General features: G+C 45.6%; 1 protein-coding gene and 1 long non-coding RNA gene across 7 annotated transcripts in view; one reads left to right on the forward strand and one right to left on the reverse strand.

Moving 5' to 3' along the window:
• The window catches only part of LOC311514668, a 79,316-nt gene that overhangs the window by 8,936 nt on the left and 48,615 nt on the right, over nucleotides 1-21,765 (forward strand). For 3 of the 6 annotated variants that reach the window (XR_014709906.1, XR_014709908.1, XR_014709911.1), the window contains one exon: nucleotides 2,954-3,051. The exons of the other annotated variants lie outside the window; for them this stretch is intronic. This is a non-coding gene — a long non-coding RNA (uncharacterized lncRNA). The remainder of the gene's footprint in view (nucleotides 1-2,953; nucleotides 3,052-21,765) is intronic. 6 annotated transcript variants of the gene reach the window in all.
• LOC311514371 (TRPM8 channel-associated factor 2-like) lies at nucleotides 5,194-20,883 on the reverse strand. Its single transcript, XM_084616927.1, has 7 exons — nucleotides 19,773-20,883; nucleotides 16,696-17,726; nucleotides 13,867-13,961; nucleotides 10,825-11,038; nucleotides 9,030-9,269; nucleotides 6,721-7,058; nucleotides 5,194-5,618 (listed from the first exon to the last, which is right to left on the reverse strand). Exons 1-7 carry the CDS (start codon nucleotides 20,387-20,389, stop codon nucleotides 5,379-5,381), a joined length of 2,775 nt encoding a protein of 924 aa, XP_084473053.1. The 5' UTR covers nucleotides 20,390-20,883; the 3' UTR covers nucleotides 5,194-5,378.

A 21,765-nucleotide genomic window follows, 5' to 3' on the forward strand; every position in this document is an offset into this window, starting at 1 on the left:
CCAAACCCTACCTGTTAACTTCTGTTCAGACCCCTCTTAGCGCTGCCCTAGGACTAATCAGCATTAAGCGGTGTGACATATGTCCTGCCAGTGAGCTTGTACTGTGGGGCACAGTTGGGCCTTCCAATTGTAGATACTCCTCCCCTGGACCAATCAGCTCTGAGAAGGGTCTGAAAATCACACCTCTCTGTCTCCCAAGACCCCGCCACCCCCGCCCGAGGCACACATCACATGTGTTTATTGTATTAGTAGGGGTGAGCCAGCCCCCATGATCCCTTCTGTAGCCTGCCCATGCTCATCTCTACCAGTCTGTCTCAATCTAGGCCCTGCGTAGGCCCAGTTGAGAGTATGAACCAATTGGTTGGACCTTGTGGGTGGTGGGACCTCCAAGATCCACACAAACTAGAGGTGGTTTCTAGGCTGGAAATCTGGCCTGTAGTGCTTAGCCATTGGTTGTTTGGGAGCATTGCCCTAGGAGACCTCAAATCCTCAAGGTATGAAAAAAGCCATCTTGTTTCAACAGCACATTTTCAGAAATTGTGGAACATGGACTCCTTCACCACTCCATGAGAGTTACAGAATTTGTTTAGCTCTGAGTATGCTCAGGCATTGCAAATAAAGCACTATGCCAATGACATTTCTGAGGAGGAGATGAAGCCCTCAAGCCCAACCACTGTTGGAGATTCCAGAACATGACCAGGAGACCTGAGTGATCGTGAAGCTGTCTGATGAGTGTGCTGCCAGCCCATTGCTTGAACCCATAGAGGGGAGGCCTCATCTGAGGCTGGGGAATCTCCCTCAAATAATCTGAACTGAAGAGCCATGTCACAGGTGGATAGGGTATAAAATACTGAGGAGGCTGGGAGTATTGGGGGGTAGGAACCGACCAGTTCTTTGTATATTTAAGCAGGAGTTTACCGGCATTTGTTTTCCAAAAATTTCTTAATAGCTGGACAATGCCCAGAGAACCTGGACAGCATTAGATCAGAGGACACAGATGAAACAGCTCCAAGTTGGTTTTGCTCATCCCTGAGACAAGGTGTTCAAGAGGATGCCGAGAGTGAAGACGAGGATGGCTATATGGCTTTAAGTAGGGCAACTGGCATAGAGCTATCTGAGGCCAGGTCTACACTTAAGAGTCAGGTTGAACTAGCTATGTCAGTGTGAAAAAGTCACACCCCTGATCAATGTCGTTAAGCCGACCTAACCCCCGTTGTAGATGCTGTGAGGTCGAGAGAAGAATAAAGTGCTGTAGTAATAAAATGCTATTATCCCTGTTGGATAATGAAAGGGTTAGTGAACTGTACAAAATGTGTCTGGGTAAGTGGTCACCCTGACCAAAACCACAGTCTGGCATGTTTGAGTGGACCCTGGACAAAGCTAAGTGAGAGTGTCTTCTGATGTGAGTGTCTGCCTGGTGGAAACGACTCAACTTAGGGTCCTATATGCTACTAATTTCCTCTCTAAAGACTTTGCAAGGACATGGTGCAGAGGAAGCTTTCATGCACAAGAGGTGGCTTTGAGGCGGGTGATGGTGCAGAGGTGGCTGTTGCTAGAGCCACAGAGGGCAACACTGTAGCTGAAGAACCCCAACGTAGGCCCCACTACCCAGCAATCTAAGCTATTGCCACCACCCCTGTGTCGTGTGGTAAAGTGCCAGAGCAGACCAGGTTGCTCCTTCCCTTTGTGGCTAGAGATGGAGCTGCACAAACTCTGGACCCCACCAATCTCAAACAACAAAGAGTGATGGGGGGGGGAGTGCAGTGAAGAAGAGGGAAGTGGCTATTGCAGAAATACTTTGCCTTACTGGACATTCACACCAGGAGAGGAGGACTCTGTTGAAGACTGTTGTAAGACACTTTGGAGGCAGGGGTAGTCTTATTTTATTTATATATATGTACACAAATATTGTTAATTAATTATTACTGGCTTTTCCAAGTTTATTCTGTTCCCTTTCCCTGACCAGTGGCTTGCCCATAGGCTGGAGATCCTGGGGCTAATGTTGCCCTAATTTTACAAACTGAGAGGAATCAGCCCCACCTGAGAGGAATCAGGTAATTCAAATACAAAAGGCAGCAGGATGGTGCAGGGGTGGATGGCTGAGAGAAGTAGTGGGGACTACAAGAGGCAGGAGGCCTAAGTTAGGGACTCCCAGAAAACAAGAGAGTGTGTGGAGCTGATGAAAGACTTTGTGTTTGTTTTGGGACTTCTGAGATCTGTTTTTGACAAACTCTGTTGCCAGTCTGGTGAAGTGTGAATTAAAGGACTTTTGGGGATAAGAAGGTAACCAGAGACTGAGTGACTTTTTAAAGGGTCCCCGGTGAAGCAGAGATAGAGGTGGGTGGTGATTATGGCACTACATCCCAATAAATCTTTTCTGTTTTGTTTTGTGCAATGAACTCAGGGCTTTCGAGGAGCAAGCAGTGCCTGTCAAAAGCACACAGTAGGGTAGTCAGCTTTCCTAGGTTTCTGGGGGTGGGGTGGGTCTGAAGCTGATATTTAAGTTTTAAAAGGGAGCCTCATAGTAATTAAACCCATCTCTTTTAATTGCCAGCAACACCTGGCAAAAGGGTTAAATAGGAATGTACCCATTCCACTAGTGAACAAACACTTGCCAGGCAAAAGGTATACGGCAGTCAATTATTAAACCAAATTTTACTAACCACACACAAACTAAACAGTTGCAGCTAGCAAAGTATCTTGGGTGATTCTGAGTGTGCATTTTCAACAAGCAGTGCTCCTTAAGGATTGGCTGTTAGGGGGGTGCTCTATGGGGGAATTACAAAACAACCCCTCAGATTTTCTTAACAAAATAGTTAATTTAGTATTCTCTGGCTGTAAACTATGGCAATTTACACTTGCTGAGGATTTACCCCTGAGCTTCCCTCACTTTGCCATGTTGTCAAATTTCAGACACATGCAAACCAACTACAACTCTCTCTCTTTCCCACAGTGTTCCTGATGCCTTTGGCACATGCTGCCTTATAGCCTCGAGTCCTAGAGAAGGAAGTTGTGTGTAAAACTTCTCAGCTCCTCAGTTCACACATAACAGTGAGTTGACAGAGGTGTCTAATTCTTAATTGAATAATAACTAGGGGAAAAATATCCAACAGTCTTCAGAGACTCAAACTATTTTTTATGATCATGGAGGGTTGGATTTAGGGGCAGGTGACCCAGGTGACCACCTGGGTTGCCTCGCTTGGGGAGGCACCAGGCTTTGGGTGCTGTCCTTGTTGTTGGTGACAAAAGGGAAAATAGAATGTTTGAAATAAAATGTTTCAGGTATTCTGTATGTGGATTCATTTTTCACTAATCTCCTAGAATGTTCTGGACCTTTGTAGAATCTTCTGGAATCTTCCAGACTTTCTGAGAACTACATTTTCCTTGAACCTTCTAGAACAGTGGTGGGCAACCTGCCACCCGTGGGCCACAGGCAGCCCATCAGGGTAATATGATTGCGGGCCGTGAAACATTTTGCTGACGTTGACCATCCACAGGCACCACCCCACACAGCTCCCACTGGCTGTGCTTCTCTGTTCCCGGCCAATGGGAGCTGTGGGAAGCTGCGCCTGCAGGCAAAGGAGCCACAGGGATGTGCTGGTCGCTGCTTCCCACAGCTCCCATTGGCCGGGAACAGAGAAGCGCAGCCACTGGGAGCTGTGGGGGGCGGTGCCTGTGGACGGTCAACATCAGCAAAATGTCTTGCGGCCTGCAATCAGATTACCCTGATGGGCTGCATGCGACCCACGAGCCACAGGTTGCCCACCACTGTCCTAGAATGTTGTCAGCCATGCCCTCCTGGGAACATAAGGGACGGGGCATCACCAGTTAGGCAGTAAGATAGAACGAAGTGAGAGCACAGCTACAATGTTGTGAACCTTGTTTTATTGTTTAATTGTGAAAGTATACTTGTGTTTTAAGACTTGCAGAGTATAAGTAGCGACTAATAAAGGACATTTATATATGGCACGGATAAATACAGATTTATGGATCCTGGAGTGCAAATTTATCTTATATGACAGGGATAAATCACGCATGCAAATCATGCATCAAAATAATGAAATGGGCTACAAATGTAATGAAAAATAAGGTATTCAGAAGTTTAACAAATGGATGGGGGAACGCTGAAGATGCTCCTCGCCTGGGGCCCCATTTAGTCTAGGGATGGTCCTGTGCTCATGGTAATGTTGAGGTGCTTTGGCAGATGTGTAGGAGGCATCCCAGGACTGACATGGGAGGGAGCAGAGCAGACCAAGACTGAGGGACAGCAGCAGAGCTGTGGGGAGCTAATGGAATTGAAATAGCAGGGAAGTGGCATATCAGAATTGTGGTGTATCGCTCAACCTGTATTAGAGGCTCAAAGGGAATTTCAAGAATTCCTGAAAGTTAGAATTTGAGGTATTAGCAACATTTTGTTGGAACCCAGGACTGAAGTAGCAAGTGCTGCTGATAGACACACAAATGGACAGCAAAGGGAGAGAACTCAGGCCCCTACCACTGATGGACCGGAATGAACTGCAGTGGGAGAAATGTAGGTGGACCTGGAATAATATGGATGCTCCAGGTTAATCTGATGAATGTGCAACTGAACAAAAAATGCAGAGGTGAATTTAAACTGGATATCAGGAAACATCTCTTCCCAGGGAGGGATTTTTTAGACTGTGGAATGGTCTCCAAAAGGGAAGAGGTGGGAGCTCCATCACTAAGGACATTTAGACATCTCTGTGTGGTATCTATCATAAGAAAGGGTGTGGGGAAACCTCAGCAACTTCGTTTCATCAGTTTTCACCAGAAGGCACGTGGGCAGATACCTGCTTTATGCAGGCAATCAAGATGAGGTATTGTCAGATACTGAGGTATCAAAAAAAAAAAGTAAGAATGAAACAAACTGATAAATCACAGTAACTCAGGGCCAGATGATATTTTCCCAAGAGTTCACTACAGATTCTAGCTAGGAGTGACTGAGCTACATCTCAAAATATGAAATGTGTTATGAAAATACTAGAAGGTAATTTAGCCTGGAAGGTAATCAGTGCTGTAGATATCTTTGGTTTGTTTTCCTGACTCTGTGGAGTAATACCTTACTCTATGAGTAGTCCTATTCATGCACAAGTAGCCCTACTAAAATCAATGGGTCTTCTCAGAGTGCTACTCCATGAGAACAAAGCTAGCAGAAGCTGGCCCAGAGAAAGGAACAGAAAATTCAGGTCACAGAAGATGTTTGCCTCATGTGGCAAAGGCAACTTATTTCAGAAATAATAACAAGTATGAAAGAGATAAGCCTGCACCATACCAATTTTAATCTAGCCTTATAGGAAAGACAAGCAACTCTGAATTATCTCTAAAAATTACAGCCACCATTCCATGTGAATAAAGCATCACACTTTCTTCATTGGGTTCTTATCCCAGTTGGGCAGAGATGCCAACTTCTTAGAGACTTCTCCCTTGATGGGCCAGCCCCAAGCCACAAAGAAAGGGGCCAGATTCTTCTTCACCTGCCGAGAGAACTTCTCTGCCCACAGGTTCATCTTGGAAGGATTGTCTGTGGGGATGTTAGACATTGTCTGGTATTCAGAGAAGAGTTGGATGAAGGGTTCCCAGCCAAAGGCTTCCTGAAGCTGAAGAGCATGAAAAAACAGTATTAAAAGTGCATCATACTTCGCTAACGTAACACAAGACACTGCACCTGGTCCCATGTTATGAGGATTAGTGACCAAACCTACAGTTATTGCTAATCACACCTCATGACTATTACATGGTTATCTGATCATGATATCATTTTGGGGTAAGGTACTGAAATTGTATTTCAGTGATCAGAGTTAGGAGTGAGGATGGGGAGGGGCGATTTTACAGTGTATTTCTACTCTGAAAAGAGACTGTTTAAAAAAACAGTACTGGTATGGGACGCCAGGCTTATTTTCTCCCAATAGTTTCAATATCCAATATGCTTAGTTTACAAATAAAAAGATGTTTTGTCTCTCTACCAGCCCCCCCACACCTGAGCTAGGATCTTTCCTTTTCATGTATCATCACTAATAAGAAAGTATACAGATACAGTTAGGCCATCATTAACAGCTGTGAAACATCATTGTGTTACCTACTAGAACATATAGACATCCGACGATGCATAATTCACCTTCCTCTCTCTGAAATGTTGCTGATTATGCAGCACTAACAGGAGTAAGAACTTAGTTTTTACGGCCAGATTTTTCAAACTAGTTAGTCCCCTAAAGATGCTAAGAGGTGCCTTTTGAAAATCCCACTCGGTGCCTATCTGCATTTTTAGGCCCTTAAATACCCTTAAAAATCTCTCTTAGTCACTAAAGTGAGGGACTCTAACTCTGCCTGCACACAGGAAGTGTGTCTTAGAGTTTGAAGGTGTCTTTTTTTTATATAGTTACTGCTCAGTAACAATTTATCCTGCATTATGAAATGTGCTCGCTGATGTGAATGTGCCACCACTGCCCTCTACTAGACACACTGAAGTAGGTCTGTAATTCCATGTCACTATGTTGTTCTGAGGCCTGTAGAATAAATAAGCCATTTAGTGAATGGAGAGTCTTATTTAGCCCGAACAGGAGGGGCCTGAATTTTGAGGGAGAAGTTTCGGAGTTCTCTCCCCCGCCACCTGCTTCTATGTTTGTGGAACATACAAACCAGCCAGCATCCTTTTAGAATCATTTGCATTCAGACACATTCTTATGAATCTCTCTGTGTTACCTGCAGGTAGGTCTCCAGTGCAGTCCAGACATTCCAGTCCTTTAGCTGGGCTCCTTTGCCAAGGTAATCGCTGATTCTCTTCTTGCGGTGCTGCAGCTGTAGGTGTTCGTGGGCTCTGTCCCTGGAGATCCCCAGCACCTTCTCATGCACATAGACAGACCACAGGTTGCAGGTGGCCTCAGTAGTGTGAGGGGGGAATTCCCAGCCTGCCTGCTGCTGGTTGTGTCCCAGCTCATGGATGGGTCCCCAAAGGCCATTCGCTTGCATGTATTCCATGTTCACCAACTCCTTTACTGAATCCAAATGACACATGACTGGGTAGCCAGCATGCATCCATCCTGGAGGGGGGAGATGGGGCCAACAGTCAAGGTGAGATCTCAGCTCAAGAAAGTTATTCTGTGTTTTTTAGAAGTTGGCAAGTAATTCACAAAGAACAATAAATCAGACCAATTAAATCCTTTGTTGTGGTCTGGAATTATCCTCTGGAGAGTTCCTCAAATTAATTCTTTTTTCAGTGTTAATGGATGAATACTTTAACAGGTCAGTGTGAGTATTTGATAATCAAAATTTGATCCATGTTGTGATTGATAAGTCATCCTGTAATTGCTGTACCTGTTTGGGGGTGTATGTGCAGGCTCTTCCACTGAGAATATTCCCATGCTTAAAATTTCAGTTTCTGCAAAGATTCATGCACGCCTCTCTGAAATTCACTTTCTGTGACCTTTTGTGAGAATGCAACTCAAATGCTAATGGAAATCAGAGCCAAGAGAGGCACAAACTCCACCACGGAGGATGCATTAAAGCAATAGAGCTGATATTCGTGAACATTTTTGTAGTGGTGACCCTGGATCTAATGTTTTTATTGTATTTTAGAATGTTTTAATACAGTGTTCATTACACGGCTCTTTAGAAATAAATGGTCTGAATGTCAGAGATGCTGATCTCCTTGGTTTGGGGACGGGGGGAGGTGGAGAAAAGGAGAAGGGGCAGTATGATTTAGTATTGATATTTAATTTCTTTGTTACCGTCAATTTCAGCATGAAGAAAGGTGCTGGATTGACAACTGTGCTTGGATAACAAAACACTCAGTAAATCCACAAAAGAGAGAGAGGCTGGGCAGGGAAAGAACAAGCTTCTAAATTACACACCACCTCCTCTCAAGTGATCTCAATTTCTTGGAGGGACCATCCCTTGTGGTGAGAAGTTAGTTCAGTCTTCATGATCCAGTCTGTCCTTGGTATCTGATTCGCAACAGGGGGCACAAATAATTCTAATTATGATGGTTGTTTGTTGGTGTGCACGTTAATCTATTGGGGACGGGACTGACATCCACCAAGTAATTTCAGACAGACCACTAAGTCATCCTCAGATGGCACTCAGCATTGTAAAATGCTACATGCTCTGGCCCCGGTCCAGTAAAGCACTTAACAATCAGCAGGAGCATAGCCCCGTTGACATAACTGTACAGCTGGACAAGGATGTATAAGTAGTATGATTAAATTGACCAAGAGACATTTAAAGCGGTGAGATCTACTAACAGAGAATATGGAATAGTCTTCTCTAAAGGAAACACCATGGTTGGAGTCATTTAAATCTAGGAATGAACAAAGGACTAGAAAGTATATTGTAGGGGGAGGGGGTTGAATTACATTTGCTAAACTACAAATCTGCTGAAGTTCAGTTCACTAATGCATAATTAAGCCAGTCACAATATTTGCTGATTTGGAATTTAGATTTTGACATATACCAAAAGCAAACAAATGGCATTTGTATGGAGCATTTGCCAAGGATCAGTGTGGGTATTCAAGCTTCAGAATTGACCAGGCAGCTCACTAGTGGATTGAATAAATGTACTGACCATTGAATACGTCTTCATTCAGACCAGTTTCTAACTGAGCTAAAATCCGTCTATAAATAGCATATATTTTTCCCTCTCAGTATTTTGACCAGTTCTAGGTGTGTAGAATAATTTTGCACTGGTAAGGAGGGCTGCTGTACTGTGAGTTGGGTACGACCAATTCCTTTCCCCTTACTCCTAGAGTAAACTGAGGCAGCTCAAATAAGAGTGTGCTTGGGAGAGAAGCATCACTATAAATAGAGTTACACTGTTAGAGGGTCCCACTGTATTCTCCACATCTTGTGTCTTGGTGAAAAGCTCAAGAGAGGTTAGTGACTTTCCAAGGTGTCATAATGAGAGTCAGTAAAGAACCAGCATTGCAATTAAAGAGTTCCTGGCTCTCAACCTCCAATTCAATCCTTTACCCCAGGGTGTTGCTCTTTTGCCTTTTATGACAATACACCATACTCACCAGCTGAGATCTGAATGTCTGCTACAATCCTTTCTGGCCGAGGGAACTTGGCTGGTGTAGCAGCCAACTTAGCTACAGCTGTCATAATCTGCTCCCAAAGGGTTAGCAAAGGCTCGGGATCTTCTATGGGACGGATGCTGTCAGCAGGCACCGTTAAGCTGATGTTCTGGGTAGCTAGTTCTGCCCACGGAGCTGGATAGTGACGGATGCAGGTCAGCCACTGGCTCTTAGATGTCTTTCCTGCATCAGTATGGGAGAGAGAGATTAAGTGCACAAATCTCATGATGATTTGGTTCCAGGTCAGTTGGGTATAGCTGATTTCATTTTATATTTTAATATAAATTAAAATACTTGGGGCCCTTGGAAGCCTTAAAGATGAGCAGAAGCTACTTAAGTAACCTCATGATTTGATTTGATTTATTATTCTTCGTCCCCTCCTGTTTTTGGTTGCAGTCTCTCAAAGACTGATCCAAAGTCCATTGTAGTAAATGGAAACCCACCCACTGTATTCATTGGTTTGTGGACTGCGACCCTGTTACACCTTTTTTCAAATTGGATTATAAACTGTTTGAGGCAAAAGCGATCTGTTGTTCTGCATTTGTACAATGCCAAGCGCCATGTGGCCTTGATCCTGATTGGGACCTTCAAGAGCTGCTATTGAATTTTCCCTTTTCTAATTAGTGTTATAGTTAACAGCCAGAAATGAAAAAAAAATAAGTGTTTTTCTGTTTAATATGAAAACGAGGGGCGGAGGAGCGATTCAGTCCACTAATTGCAATGAAATGTCATTTGTTCTCACCAGGGCTATATAAATAAGAAACACTACTAATTTCTTTTTTAAAGAGAATTTTGCCATGAGGTTAAAGCACATTTGAACACAAGGAAAACACTTTGAATACATGGGAACAAGATGTTCAAACTATTTTTGATTCAAGAATGATTAGTGATATTAATTTGTGAGCCAAATTCGGACTCTGTGTGTCCTATCCCAATCCACTGACTTCAGTGGACCCCTCTGAACGTACAGCAACTCTAAATTTGGCCTTGTGCATCTATAAGAAAACTTAAAGCAGCCTGAGATTTTGCTGGATTCATCGAGCTCAGTTGTTCTCAAACTGTTCTAATGGGGTTGCCAGGGCTGGCGTTAGACTTGCTGTGGTCCGGGGCCGACGCCTGAGCCCCATCACCTGGGGTCGAAACCCAAGGGCTTCAGCCCTGGGCGGCAGGGCTCAGGTTACAGCCCCCACCCCAGAGCTTAAGCCCTTGGACTTCTGCTTTGCCCCCCTCCCCCCCCCCGGCTTGGGGCGGTATGGTTTGGGCAGACTCAGGCTTCAGTCCCTCCTCCTGGGGTCATGTAGCAATTTTTGTTATCAGAAGGGCGTCCCGATGACTAAAAGCATGAGGCTATAATCTCCTCTCCCTGCCAATGTTGGTTTCATCTTCTGCCTTTATCCTCTTCCTGGATCGCATTTTAAGGTGCTATCAAAGTAACCCTTATTCTTGCTCTAATATCTGGTGAGAAACAAAATCTGGTATCAAGTTGGCAGAGATATCTTATTCTCCTCTGTTGGACAGAATAGTGTTTAGTGAATACACAAATGACCAGGAAGAAGGCAGCTAAAAAAGATCTTGCTCAGAAGTGGCACTAGACTTTAAACAAGCAACATGATAAAACTGATCAAGCCTAAATCATGGATAATTAGAGAGGCACTTCTCTGTGTCTCTTCACGATCATCATCAGCAGCAGCAAAACTGGCTAAGAAGAGATGTGCAGACCATTTACCAGCACACTTACCAAGCCTGAAGAAAGGAGCCTGCACAGCCCCTTTTACAGTGATAGACACTCCCCCCAGCAGGCTTCCCTTTGGCACTATGATGTAAATGAGGCCCCCCCAGAGAGAGGAGACTGATATCTTCTGATCTTTAACATCACATCTGTGTATTACCACAGGGGGGCGTTTCAGCTCCTCTGCTCTGCTGAGGTCATCTGAGTGACACCCAATCTGCACCTGGAAATGAAAAGGTTGCTTGGTTATGGGAACAATTGAGTAATGAACTTTACCAACCATTGTTTAAACACTTATCCAGGTGGGACAGCTTCAACAGGAGAGACTGCGGGAGCCCTACACCAGAATATCCCATAGCCCACTGGTTAGAGCACTGCCCTGAGAAGTGCTAGTCCCTGTTGAAATACTTTTTGCCCCATCAGGCAGAGAGGGGAATTGAACCTGGATCTCCCACATTCTGGTTGAGTGCTCTAATCACTGGGCTGTGTAGGCAAGATACGGGGGGGGGGGGGGGAGTCGGTGCAATGCCGATCTTCCCCTGCTTTGTGGATCATGCTGGGACTTATGCGGGAGAGAGGTGTCCGGACACTTGGAGGGAGGTGGCAGTTTGCGTGCCCAAAGGCAGAAACCCAGGTGCCCAGGGAAACTGAACCCTGAAAATGTAGGCACCAAATGAGTTTTGTTTCATACGGCATGAGGTGGCAGCCAAGGAGGAGTTTTGTGGATTGCAGTGGCGCCTAAAGCTGGGACTAAGGTGCCTAAATCTTGGGTTTAGGCACTTCAGACCCATTGTGGAGCTGGGTCCTAGCTCCCCTGGATTGCAATGGGAGTTAGGTGCCTACATACCTTTCAGGATCTAGGCCAAGGAGACAGTTATAATTTAGGCTATGTTTTAGTCACGGGTATTTTTAGTAAAAGTAATGGACAGGCCACGGGCAGTAAACAAAAATTTACAGCCTGTGACCTGTCCATGACTTGTACTGTATACCCTGACTAAAATTTGGGTGCTCGGTGGGAGGGGTGGCCCTGGGGTGCCACAGGTGCTGTTGGGGGGGGGCGGCCTGGGATTTCCACTGGGGGGGGGCAGGAGGTGGCCCGGGACCCCCGCTGGTGTTGGGGAAGCTAGAGGAGGGCTGGCAGTCTACCAGGCTCCATGCGGCTCCCGAAAGAGGCCGGCATGTCCCTGCGGCCCCTAGGCTGACACGTGGCCAGGGAGGCTCCACGCGCTGCCCCCACCCCGAGTGCTAATGGGTTCCCGGCCAGCAGGATCTGTGGGGGTGGCATCTGTGGGCAGAGGAAAAACAAGAGCCGCCTGGCTGCACCTCCGCCTAGGAGCCGGACATACTGGCTGCTTCCGGGGATTCCCCCGAGGTAAGTGCTGCCCAGAGCCCTCACCCACTCCCACAACCCAACCCCATGCCTCTGCCCTGAGCCCCCTCACACACCCAAATTCCTGCTGCTGCTGTGGGGAGGGGCAGAGGTGCTGAAACAATTTGTATAGTGGGGGTGCTGAGAGCCATTGAACCAAACTGTAAACCCTGTAAGTGATGGAAACCACTACAAGCCAGGGGGTGCAGCACCCCTAGTTCCAGTACCTATGGGGAGGGGTGCAGTGGCCTGAGACTGCCCTAGCAGCAGCTGGTGTGGCTGGCCTGGGGGCTGCCCGAGTTGCTCAGGTGGCCCCCAAGACAGCCGTACCTGCCACTGCAGAAGTCACGGAGGTCCAGAAAGTCACAGAATACGTAACTTCTGTGACAGACTCGCAACCTTATTTATAATCAAATGGAATTAATGGAGCAATGATCTGATACGTGGGCTTTACAGACCTCACTGTTCTGTCTTTCTGTTTTAGAGTCTGTATTTAAAGTGGCCCCACAAAGCATAGGGGTAAAAACGTATAAGCAGTGGCATTTTATTACATCTCCAGTGTGTCATTTGATCAACAATTATTAACACTTTGTGCTTCAGTAGCAGCTTCCATCTGAAGCTCATATCACACTTCACACGCATCAATGAGTTAAATTTTACAAAAGCCCTGCGACAGAGGGAGCATTAGCTCCATTTTACAGAGGAGGAAACTTAGGCACAGACAAATGGAAGCCTGGCTTTTCAGAGGTGCTGAGCACTCACGATTCCAGTGAAATCAATGGAAACTCACAAGTTATTTGCCTAAGGTCCCAGGACTCTTAGTCCTGGCCTGTAATCTTTGCTCAGTGGGTCTGCATGGATTATTGTTATTAAAAGTCTGCCTCCAGCCACAGATGGCTCATCAGGTTGATGCAATTTAAGATGGATCAGTTTCCATAACCAAGGTACACAAGGCAGTGATGTGACAGTGCGCATCACCTCTGACCTTCTTTGACTTCCCTAACCCTATTGAGCAGGGATCATTTTACAGCTGGGTGAACTGAAGGAAGATTTTCAGTGTGAGATCCAGTGACAGTCGGCCCCACAAGCACCAGGATTCTAGTCAAGCATTGTAATCACTTAGCTGTCCTACCTCATTATTGATATTAACCATGTATTAATATTATAGCTAATTGAGAGCTCCAAGCTTGGGGGTACACTGTGCAAGGAACTATTATCCACATCCTGAAAGGTATTTAAGCCCCCAACTTCTGCTGATTTCACTGCGAGTTAGGGGCCTAAATTGCTTTTGGGGATCTGGGCGTAAATAAATACATAAGATGATTTGGGTCCTAAACCAAAGAGCTTAACATTTATGGGGCAATTCATTAGAACTTAGTAAACAATTCTCTTAACGCACAAGAAGACATAGAATCTAGCTCCCTCTCTGCTGCCTGTGTTTGCTCTGCATGGTAAATGCTCCTGCAAAGCAAGAAGACATTACCTTTCCACAGAACTGAATATCCTCCAGGAGCAGCTTTGATTAGGAAAAAAGCTTTGGCTTACATAAAATAAGGGCCATCCACATCCTCAAAAGAAATGAAGAAATGTACAATACGGTGTCATTTTTTATGTAATCACATTTCTGAGTAGAACTACAGTTTAAGTAAAGTAACGGGCATCAGAAAGGATGATTAGTTCACCTGAAGGCCAACTCCAGTAACAGTGCTAGGAAATATAAAGGTCACTGTGTTCCCACGCGGAAGATAAAGTCCTGTGCTCCTCCATGCTGCATCACCTGGCATAAAACACAGAGGACAGGTCTAAATACAGAGCTATTCTTAAACACCTCCGTCTGTTTTCCAATCTGAAAGGATCAGGAGAATGGCATGGCCAGTTTGCATGAGGACGGATCTCCTCTCACTGAATGTCATCGGGGGGCAAAGAGTATTCATGTGAGATGAGCAGGGGAGGTCTAATACTTCCTGCTGCATTCTCCTAGGAAATTAACTTCTTGTTTATAACATTACCATTATGCAGGCATTGTAACAACATGATTTGTACGATATTCTGCTGCTGATGTCAGAGCTGCAAGCAAAAGGGCAAATTACAATCCTTCAGTCTGGTTTCTTTAAACAACATCATTCAGGATGCTCAGTCCTGGGTCCTTGCTCCTTACCACAAACCAAATGAACTCCCTTGGGCAAAAATCTAAGGTCTCCAGTGTAGGAAGGTATGGCAGGAGCAAAGACCTTTCTGGTCATTGCACACTACCTGCACATTAGATTATATTATATGCATATGCCACTGCCATAACACTCCATGCTTTTCTCTGAATTGAACAGGAGGTGAAGCTCAGCGAGGGATACCAGTCAAAATATGAAACCTTAAACTGTTGTCTCAGAAATGTAAAAACAAAGAGATGTAACAAATATAGCTACTCCACAAAGAAGAAACCCACCTTAGAGGGGGATGGATGAAAAGCCTGTTAAATAATGTTTTCAAAGAAGCAGAATTACTGTGATTTCCAGATTTCCAGTGATTGTCACTCCTGGAGATTAAGATGCGTGAGGGATAGGCCAAAAGAAGAGACAGCAGTTTTAACAGTGATATGGGAAGTTGGTGGTGGTTGTTAAAAATGTTACAGGGTAGACTAAGAGAACAGACCAGTACCAGGGAGACTTTTTAGTCTGAATAGTAACATTCAATGGGGGAGGAGGAAGGGGGAAGAAACCCAACTTTGATTAGGAAAAATCTTTGGCTTACATAAAATAAGGGACATCCACATCCTCAAAAGAAATAAAGAACTTCTCTGGAGGCAGGAGAACTGGGCCTCTCCCCTATTTTGGAACTAAGTTCTGGAATGCAGAGAGTCCAAGGTGGGCTTCTCAACACAAACAAGCAATAAGGCTATAGGAGCACGTGGAGAGAGGACCATATTGCTCCTTTGCTGATGAATTCAGAGAAGAGAACTACAAAATTGCTAGTTGTGGCAGCTTTCCCTGTGACTAAATTTACATTGACACAACCTTCTAGTGTCATGCTAGGGCGGGGATACCAGAAGATGTACGTTGATACCCATTTAGACAAAGTCTTCTTAGCAAATAGCACTGTCCAGTGAATTGGTATCAAATGAAATAAAAAGTTACTTGGACTTTCTAAGGATTTTAGTCTGCTCCAAGTAGCATCCTAAGGACCTTTTAAATCAAGTAAATGAAAAAGCATTTCACCCACAATGACATGCAGGCATGGAATGAACTTTGGCAGGCCAATAGGCTCAATAAAGTGACCTTCGGATACCACCTTGGAGAGAAATATAGGACTGTGGGCAAAAAGTAGTTCATCCTGGACAAATTCAAGATAATATAGCTTGATTAAAACATGCATTTATCAAAAAGCAGATGATTTCAAAAACAGTGATAATAGACAATAATTAGACATGAACTTACACTGGTATGCGACAGCAAAATGGCAAATATGAATTTTGGGGCTACATGGGCAGAGGTTTAATTACATTTGTAAAATATGAGATAAGGGTCTCTTTCTCTGCTTTTCTGGTGACCTCACCAGAAATACTGGATTCAGTATTGGGCACCTCTGTTCCATGAAGATATCAATAAAATGGAGGAATATAGAGAAAAGCAACATGAATGATTAAGGCAGTGCTTAATTTGTGCAAGCGTTTGCCAAGGCTTAGCCCCAGCACCTCTGGGCTTGTCAGTTCATAGGCCCGGCACCTCTGGGCTTGCTGCATCGGTTATGAATGTAAAAAAATTGCTTGAGCCCCAGCACCTAATTGCTTGAGCCCCATAACCTTTCATTGCAAACTGAACACTTGATTAAGGGGCTGGTGGGAATTTGCTGATGAAGATTAGGAAGGAAATGGGTAAAGGGAAATCCTGTCCTGGTGGCAAAACTCATTGAGTTGAGTTGGGCCAGGATTTTACCTATCGAGTTTAGCCAAGTGATGCCTAAATATGGAAGTAGAAGGGGCTTTCTTTGAAATAGAGCTGATCAAAAATCAGGGTAAAATAGGAGAAACTTTTGCAGATTTTCATCAAACTGGTCAGAAGATGGAGGAGAAAGACCAGCCAATTGTTTTTCTTGGCTTTTGTTGAAAAAATTTGTTGACAAAAAATTCCTGAAAAGTTCTAATTCGAAAGCTGTAAACTCTGAGGAGAGCAATTGTTTAGGGTGCTCCAAAGGGGTATAATTAGCAGTAATGGCATGAGGCTGATGAAAGTAAATTAAGGCTAAATGTTTAGAAATGTTTCCTGATGGTGAGGTGTATTAGATCATGGATCAGAGAAATTACAGAAGTCCCATCACTCAAATAATTTAAAACTGGACTAGATAAAAATGGAGAATTGACTTTAGGGGAAAGCCTAAGTTGGGTCCTGAAGCAGAAGCTAAATGTAACCCAAGAGGTTTCCATCTTTAGCAGCTCTGTTCTGCACACAATGTGACAGGTGTGATCTATGTGATCACGGCTATGGAGGGTTATACACTGTTATACTCTGTGTTCTACAGGCCATTCCATGTTGAAACAGGGGGAGGGGAGATTCGTGAGGAAGGACAGATTCTCTCACCTGTATTTGTGCAGTTGATTTCCACAGTGGTGCTAGGGACTGTGGGGAGTTCACAGAGTGCTAGCCTCGCACAGTCGGACATGGATTGGCATAATGCTGCAGCCACATGAAGCAGCATGACCTCCTTGGAGTTCCCCTTGACTGCGTGTTCCTTGCTCACTGGTGGGATCCCATTGCTCTGCACCATCATGTACAGGATGTGGTACAGTGAGGCATAGATGTGGCCATTTTTGACTGGGATCTGAAGGACTTTGGCGCAGTCCTGGCTCAGTTTCTGAAGCCAGCCTGCCACTGGGGGCTGGGGATCCTCCTTCTTGTCTAGGTGCTGCTGGAACTGAGCGAGTGCCCTGCGGAAGTGGTAATGTCCTTGCTGCTCTTCGGGTCGTAACACTGGGTACTTGCCTGCCTCCTTGGTTTCCCCCAGGATGCTGATCCCGAACCCATTGAGGATTTTGTTGCCAGGATATTCAGCCAGAACATTTCGGCCCTCATTCTGAGAAGCCCACCACCAAGCCTGACCTCCAATCAGCAGGCCCCCTCCTTCTGCCACAAACTCATGAATCTTCTTGGCCTCATTGTCACTGTAGGACTGGCAGCAGTAGATGCTGAGATTGTCGGTAAGCTCTGAAATCTCACATACCACCAGCCTTTGAGTCAGCAGGTCATGAAGGTTCTCCAGATTGGGATTGATGCCAATTCTCCCTTTCTTCTCAGCACCCAGCCAGTGAATGGCATTGAGGATGAAGTCTGTGAGCTTCGGGGTGCTAAGATGGACCTCATGTGTAGCCACCACCACACGGCCCCGGCCATAGTGAGCTGCTGCAAGAAAGCATCGATAGGTGCCATCCAAGCCAAGGGGGAAGGCCAGTGTGCCATGGACCAGCAGGTGAGAGGGGACACCATCTGTCACTATGTCTAGCTCTGACACACCTGTTAGGAGAAGGTTTAAGTCTCTGCTGAAATCTAGCCCATGCCTGCAAAACCAAGAGATGTTCCTGTCAGGTCACATGCCAGCACTGTCATAGTGTCATGAGATGGAAGAGGAAGATTGTATAGTATCTCTGCTCTGCCCTACAGCATATCCAAATATTCTGAAATCACTTCTACAAAGATCTCTTCATTTTGAGATCTACTGATGGAAACTTCTACGAAATTAACTGCCTTCATCTGAGAGACAATTGCCTTTAGTTGCAATTGTTCTGAATAATCATTCTAAAGCAGGGGTTCTCAAACTTCATTGCACCATGGCCCCCTTCTGACAACAAAAAGTATTACATGACCCCAAGAGGTGGGACCATAGCCCAAGCCCTGCAGTGCCAGGTGGGTGGGGGCAAAACTGACATCCAAAGTCTGAGCCCCGCTGCCCCAGGCTGAATCCAGGAGCTCTGGCTCCGCATGGTGGGGCTCAGGCTTTTGCTTGAGCCCCAGGTCCCATCAAGTCTAACACCAGCCCTGGTGACCCCATTAAAACAGGATTGCAACCCACTTTGTCTCCTGACCCACAGTTTGAGAACTGCTGTTCTAAAGCAAAGTGAGCCTCTTATCCTCTTACCCTACACTGTTCTGTGGCAATTTCATGTCACTTTTTCCTATCCCTTTATCCTATGTGAAGTGGCTTGGCAGAACTAGTGCAGCAGAGGGTAAGGAGATGAGAATGAGAGATACAAAACAGAACAGGGTAAGGGGATGCATAAAGAGAGATGAAATACCGGATGGCAGAGCAGAGGATAAGGTATGATGGATATTTTGTATTCATTGGTTCTGAGCTAATTTATATAATCAGAACTTAGAGAATTTCCTTTGCACAGCAGTAAAGGGCTCATTGTATTTCAGAAAAGTGTGTAACAGTTTTGTCATGAGATCATCCATGCTTTATATGTAAACAGACATTTGTGGAGCACAACTACTTAAAGGTTAATTATTGTTCGTGGTTCTATATTAAATCAATATTTCAGATCTCAAATAAGTAACAGGATCCCTGCTTATTGAAATACACACAAAAAAAGTTAAAGGATTTACTTATTTCCCTTGTCTCATACTTAGAACTTCATGAGTCACCTGAACTCATTCAGAGCATCAGAGCCCCCAGAAGTCAAATGTTTCCTCAGACTTCTTTAGCAGGATTCTGGCTTTATTTCTTTCCTGTTAATTCCTTTTTCCTCCCCGAGTGATAAGGACCCACATACCCCCTAAGAGGGTTGGGGATGCAACGGTAATGGGATTCTGTGGGGGGGTCCAGGTGAAGGTGGTTGGAGCTCAGCGTGGGGGTCTGGATGTGTGGGGGATAGAGATTGGCAGGGGGGTCTTGGTGTGGCCATCTCAGCGGTGGGGGGTGTCTAGATGCTGGAGGAAGTGGGGCTGAGTGGGGTGGAGATCCAGGTGCAGCTGGTTGGGGCTTGGTAGGGTTGGGATCCAGGTGCAGGTGGCTCATGGGGGTAGTCCAGATGCATGGAGAGTGGGGCTCGTAAGGGGGGATTCTGGGTGCAGGTGGGGTGAGGCTTGGCAGAAAGGTCTGGGTATGAGGGGCTCTGGATGCACAGGGGTTGGGTGGATGGGGGAGCAGCTCCCTGTACAGGGATCCCTCCCCCTGCAGCTGAGAAGCGATGGGTGCAGGAAGCATAGGAGTGGCAGGGAGAGTTTTCAGAGCTTCCTACAGCCAGGGGAGAAATCTGGGGGTGGATCTGACACAATCCCAGATGCCGTGCAAGTGAAGAGGAAGTCCCGTCCTTCCAGCCCAGGGACTAGCAGCTGAGTCTGGAGCAGGGTAGGAACCCCCAGCCCCACAGTGAATTCCCTCTCTGCTGGCTGCCCTGGGCACCTGCTGGGGAGGCTCTCATGACCACTCTTGTGGCTTCCCTTTGCTTCCCCACCAGAAAGTCATTTTTCTGCAGGGAAGCAAAGAAGTCTGCAGGGGACATAAAATCTGTGCATGTGCAGTGACCTAGAATTCCCCCAGGAGTAAGTTTCTTACAGCTTTAATTACAGGTTTTAATACGTAGGAAATTATTTCAGATACTCACGGAGCAATCAAGGGAATTGCAGGCACTTTGTCTGAGACGCTGAAGATCCCCCTCTCACCATATATATCCGTGAAATAAACGCCGCCCACGCTGGTTACGTGGTTCCCAGGGAAATTGAACAGCACTCTCTCTGCACTGTGTTCAGAGGCCCAGTGCCAAGCCTGACCCCCAATGAGCAGACCCCCTCCTCTCTTCACAAACTGGATCAGCTCCCTCCCCTGTGCTGCATCATAGGCATCCATACAGTAAACCCCAAAAGAGGCAATGAGCTCTGTACTGGGCTGCACTTGGGTGCCAGAACTACTGAGAATGCCCACCAGGGAGCTCAAGGTCTTCTGGACACCAACCACCACTCCTGGGGAGGGACTGAGCCAACCCACAGCATTGCGTAGGAACCGAGACATCTTGGGAGACCCCAGGTAACTCTCATGGGAGATGACCACCATCCGGCCCTTCCCATACTGTGAGGCGGCGATCAGGACCTGCCCCCGGGGGTTCACCATCACTGGGAAGGCAGTCTCGCCAATGAGCAGCAGCTCACAAGGAACAGAGTCACCAGTAAGATCCCAGTCCTGGACACCATCCACCAGCAAATCATAGGCAGCTGAAGGATCCATGTTCAGCTTTGTCTTGTCTACAGGAAAGACAAATAATAGTTTTTCTTATACTAAAGACAGTCAGAAGAGGAGTTATTTATCCTTCTTTGCCTCTACTGGATTAGTGTGAAGGACGCTCAGATACAAGCACAGGCTACAATCAACATGTCTCATTCCTAGAGATAGAAATTTACCTGCCTCCACCTCCTCCCCCACCAGTTGCTCACCGAAAATGCTTGTTTAGACCCGCTTTGGGGGTAGGTGACTGGGACACCGTCAAACCAGCTCAGGTTAGGATCAGCTGACGAGTAACCTGTGTATGAACCTAAAGGCATGTTGAGAGGCATTGCAGTTGTAATCAGGACAATACACTTGTGTGTGGGCATCAAAGAGATACTAAAAGGGATTAACAGGCTAAGCCCATTCACATGTGTTGATAAGAAATCAAGGAAGACACTGTGTGTATGTGTGTCTATATCCTGTAACTGTAATTAATCTTAAGATCAAAGGTGTGTACATACCGCATGAATTAAATGAATATTACCTATTTTGTCTTCAGCTGATCTATTCCTGTTATAATGAATGACCAGCAATTGATTATATAAATCAGTGTGGCTAGATTACCTATTTCTGTACAGGAATTAGAACGTGAACTTGAACAGGTGTGTCGTTGTGGGCTCAACAATGAGAAATCTTTGGACACATGCTGTGCTCAGAAACACTTGGTAGCCTGTTTCAGCTATAAAAGAAAAACCTCGGGCATGATCTTGCCATCTCTTATCTGCTGAACTTTAAACAGGGAAAGTTTGAACCACTGGGTGGAGATCACCAAGTTATTACTTGGGATGCCCTGAAAGAGTAATGGAAGGACTCTATCAGACTCTAAGCTACCATTTGGGCTCTAATCTTTTGGATGTACCAGAGAGACTTATTGCAGAACAGCAGATTATAGGATCATTACAGGATTGGCTAAACACATTGTCTTTGGGGTTAGATCTAAGGTACCAGTTGACCTGGGGTAAGTGACAGGTCTCTTGGGCCTGGAAGCAACCTGAATGTGGTGGGATTTTCTTGGTGTCAGTGACCATTTCTCACTAAATCCAGTTTGTCTGGGTGGCAAGATAGACTGGAGAGTCAAAGAGGACTGTCTGTGACTCCACAGTAAGAGTTTCAGAGTAACAGCCGTGTTAGTCTGTATTCACAAAAAGAAAAGGAGTACTTGTGGCACCTTAGAGACTAACCAATTTATTAGAGCATAAGCTTTCGTGAGCTACAGTTCACTTCATCAGATGCATATCGTGGAAACTGCAGCAGACTTTATATATACACAGAGAATATGAACCAATACCTCCTCCCACCCCACTGTCCTGCTGTACCAGCAGGACAGTGGGGTGGGA

This window comes from Lepidochelys olivacea (genome assembly GCF_965140295.1).
Source record: "Lepidochelys olivacea isolate rLepOli2 genome assembly, chromosome: 1".
NCBI lineage: Eukaryota > Metazoa > Chordata > Testudines > Cheloniidae > Lepidochelys > Lepidochelys olivacea.

What these genes read in the sequence shown, in the direction of transcription:
- LOC311514371 (XM_084616927.1), bottom strand. Translation starts at nt 20,389, where the DNA reads ATGGATCCTTCAGCTGCCTATGATTTGCTGGTGGATGGTGTCCAGGAC. An exon ending in TTACTGGAGTTGGCCTTCAG is followed by an intron (nt 11,039 to 13,866) that starts GTGAACTAATCA and finishes TTTCATTTCCAG; the next exon opens with GTGCAGATTGGGTGTCACTC. An exon ending in GGCTCCTTTCTTCAGGCTTG is followed by an intron (nt 9,270 to 10,824) that starts GTAAGTGTGCTG and finishes ATACTGATGCAG; the next exon opens with GAAAGACATCTAAGAGCCAG.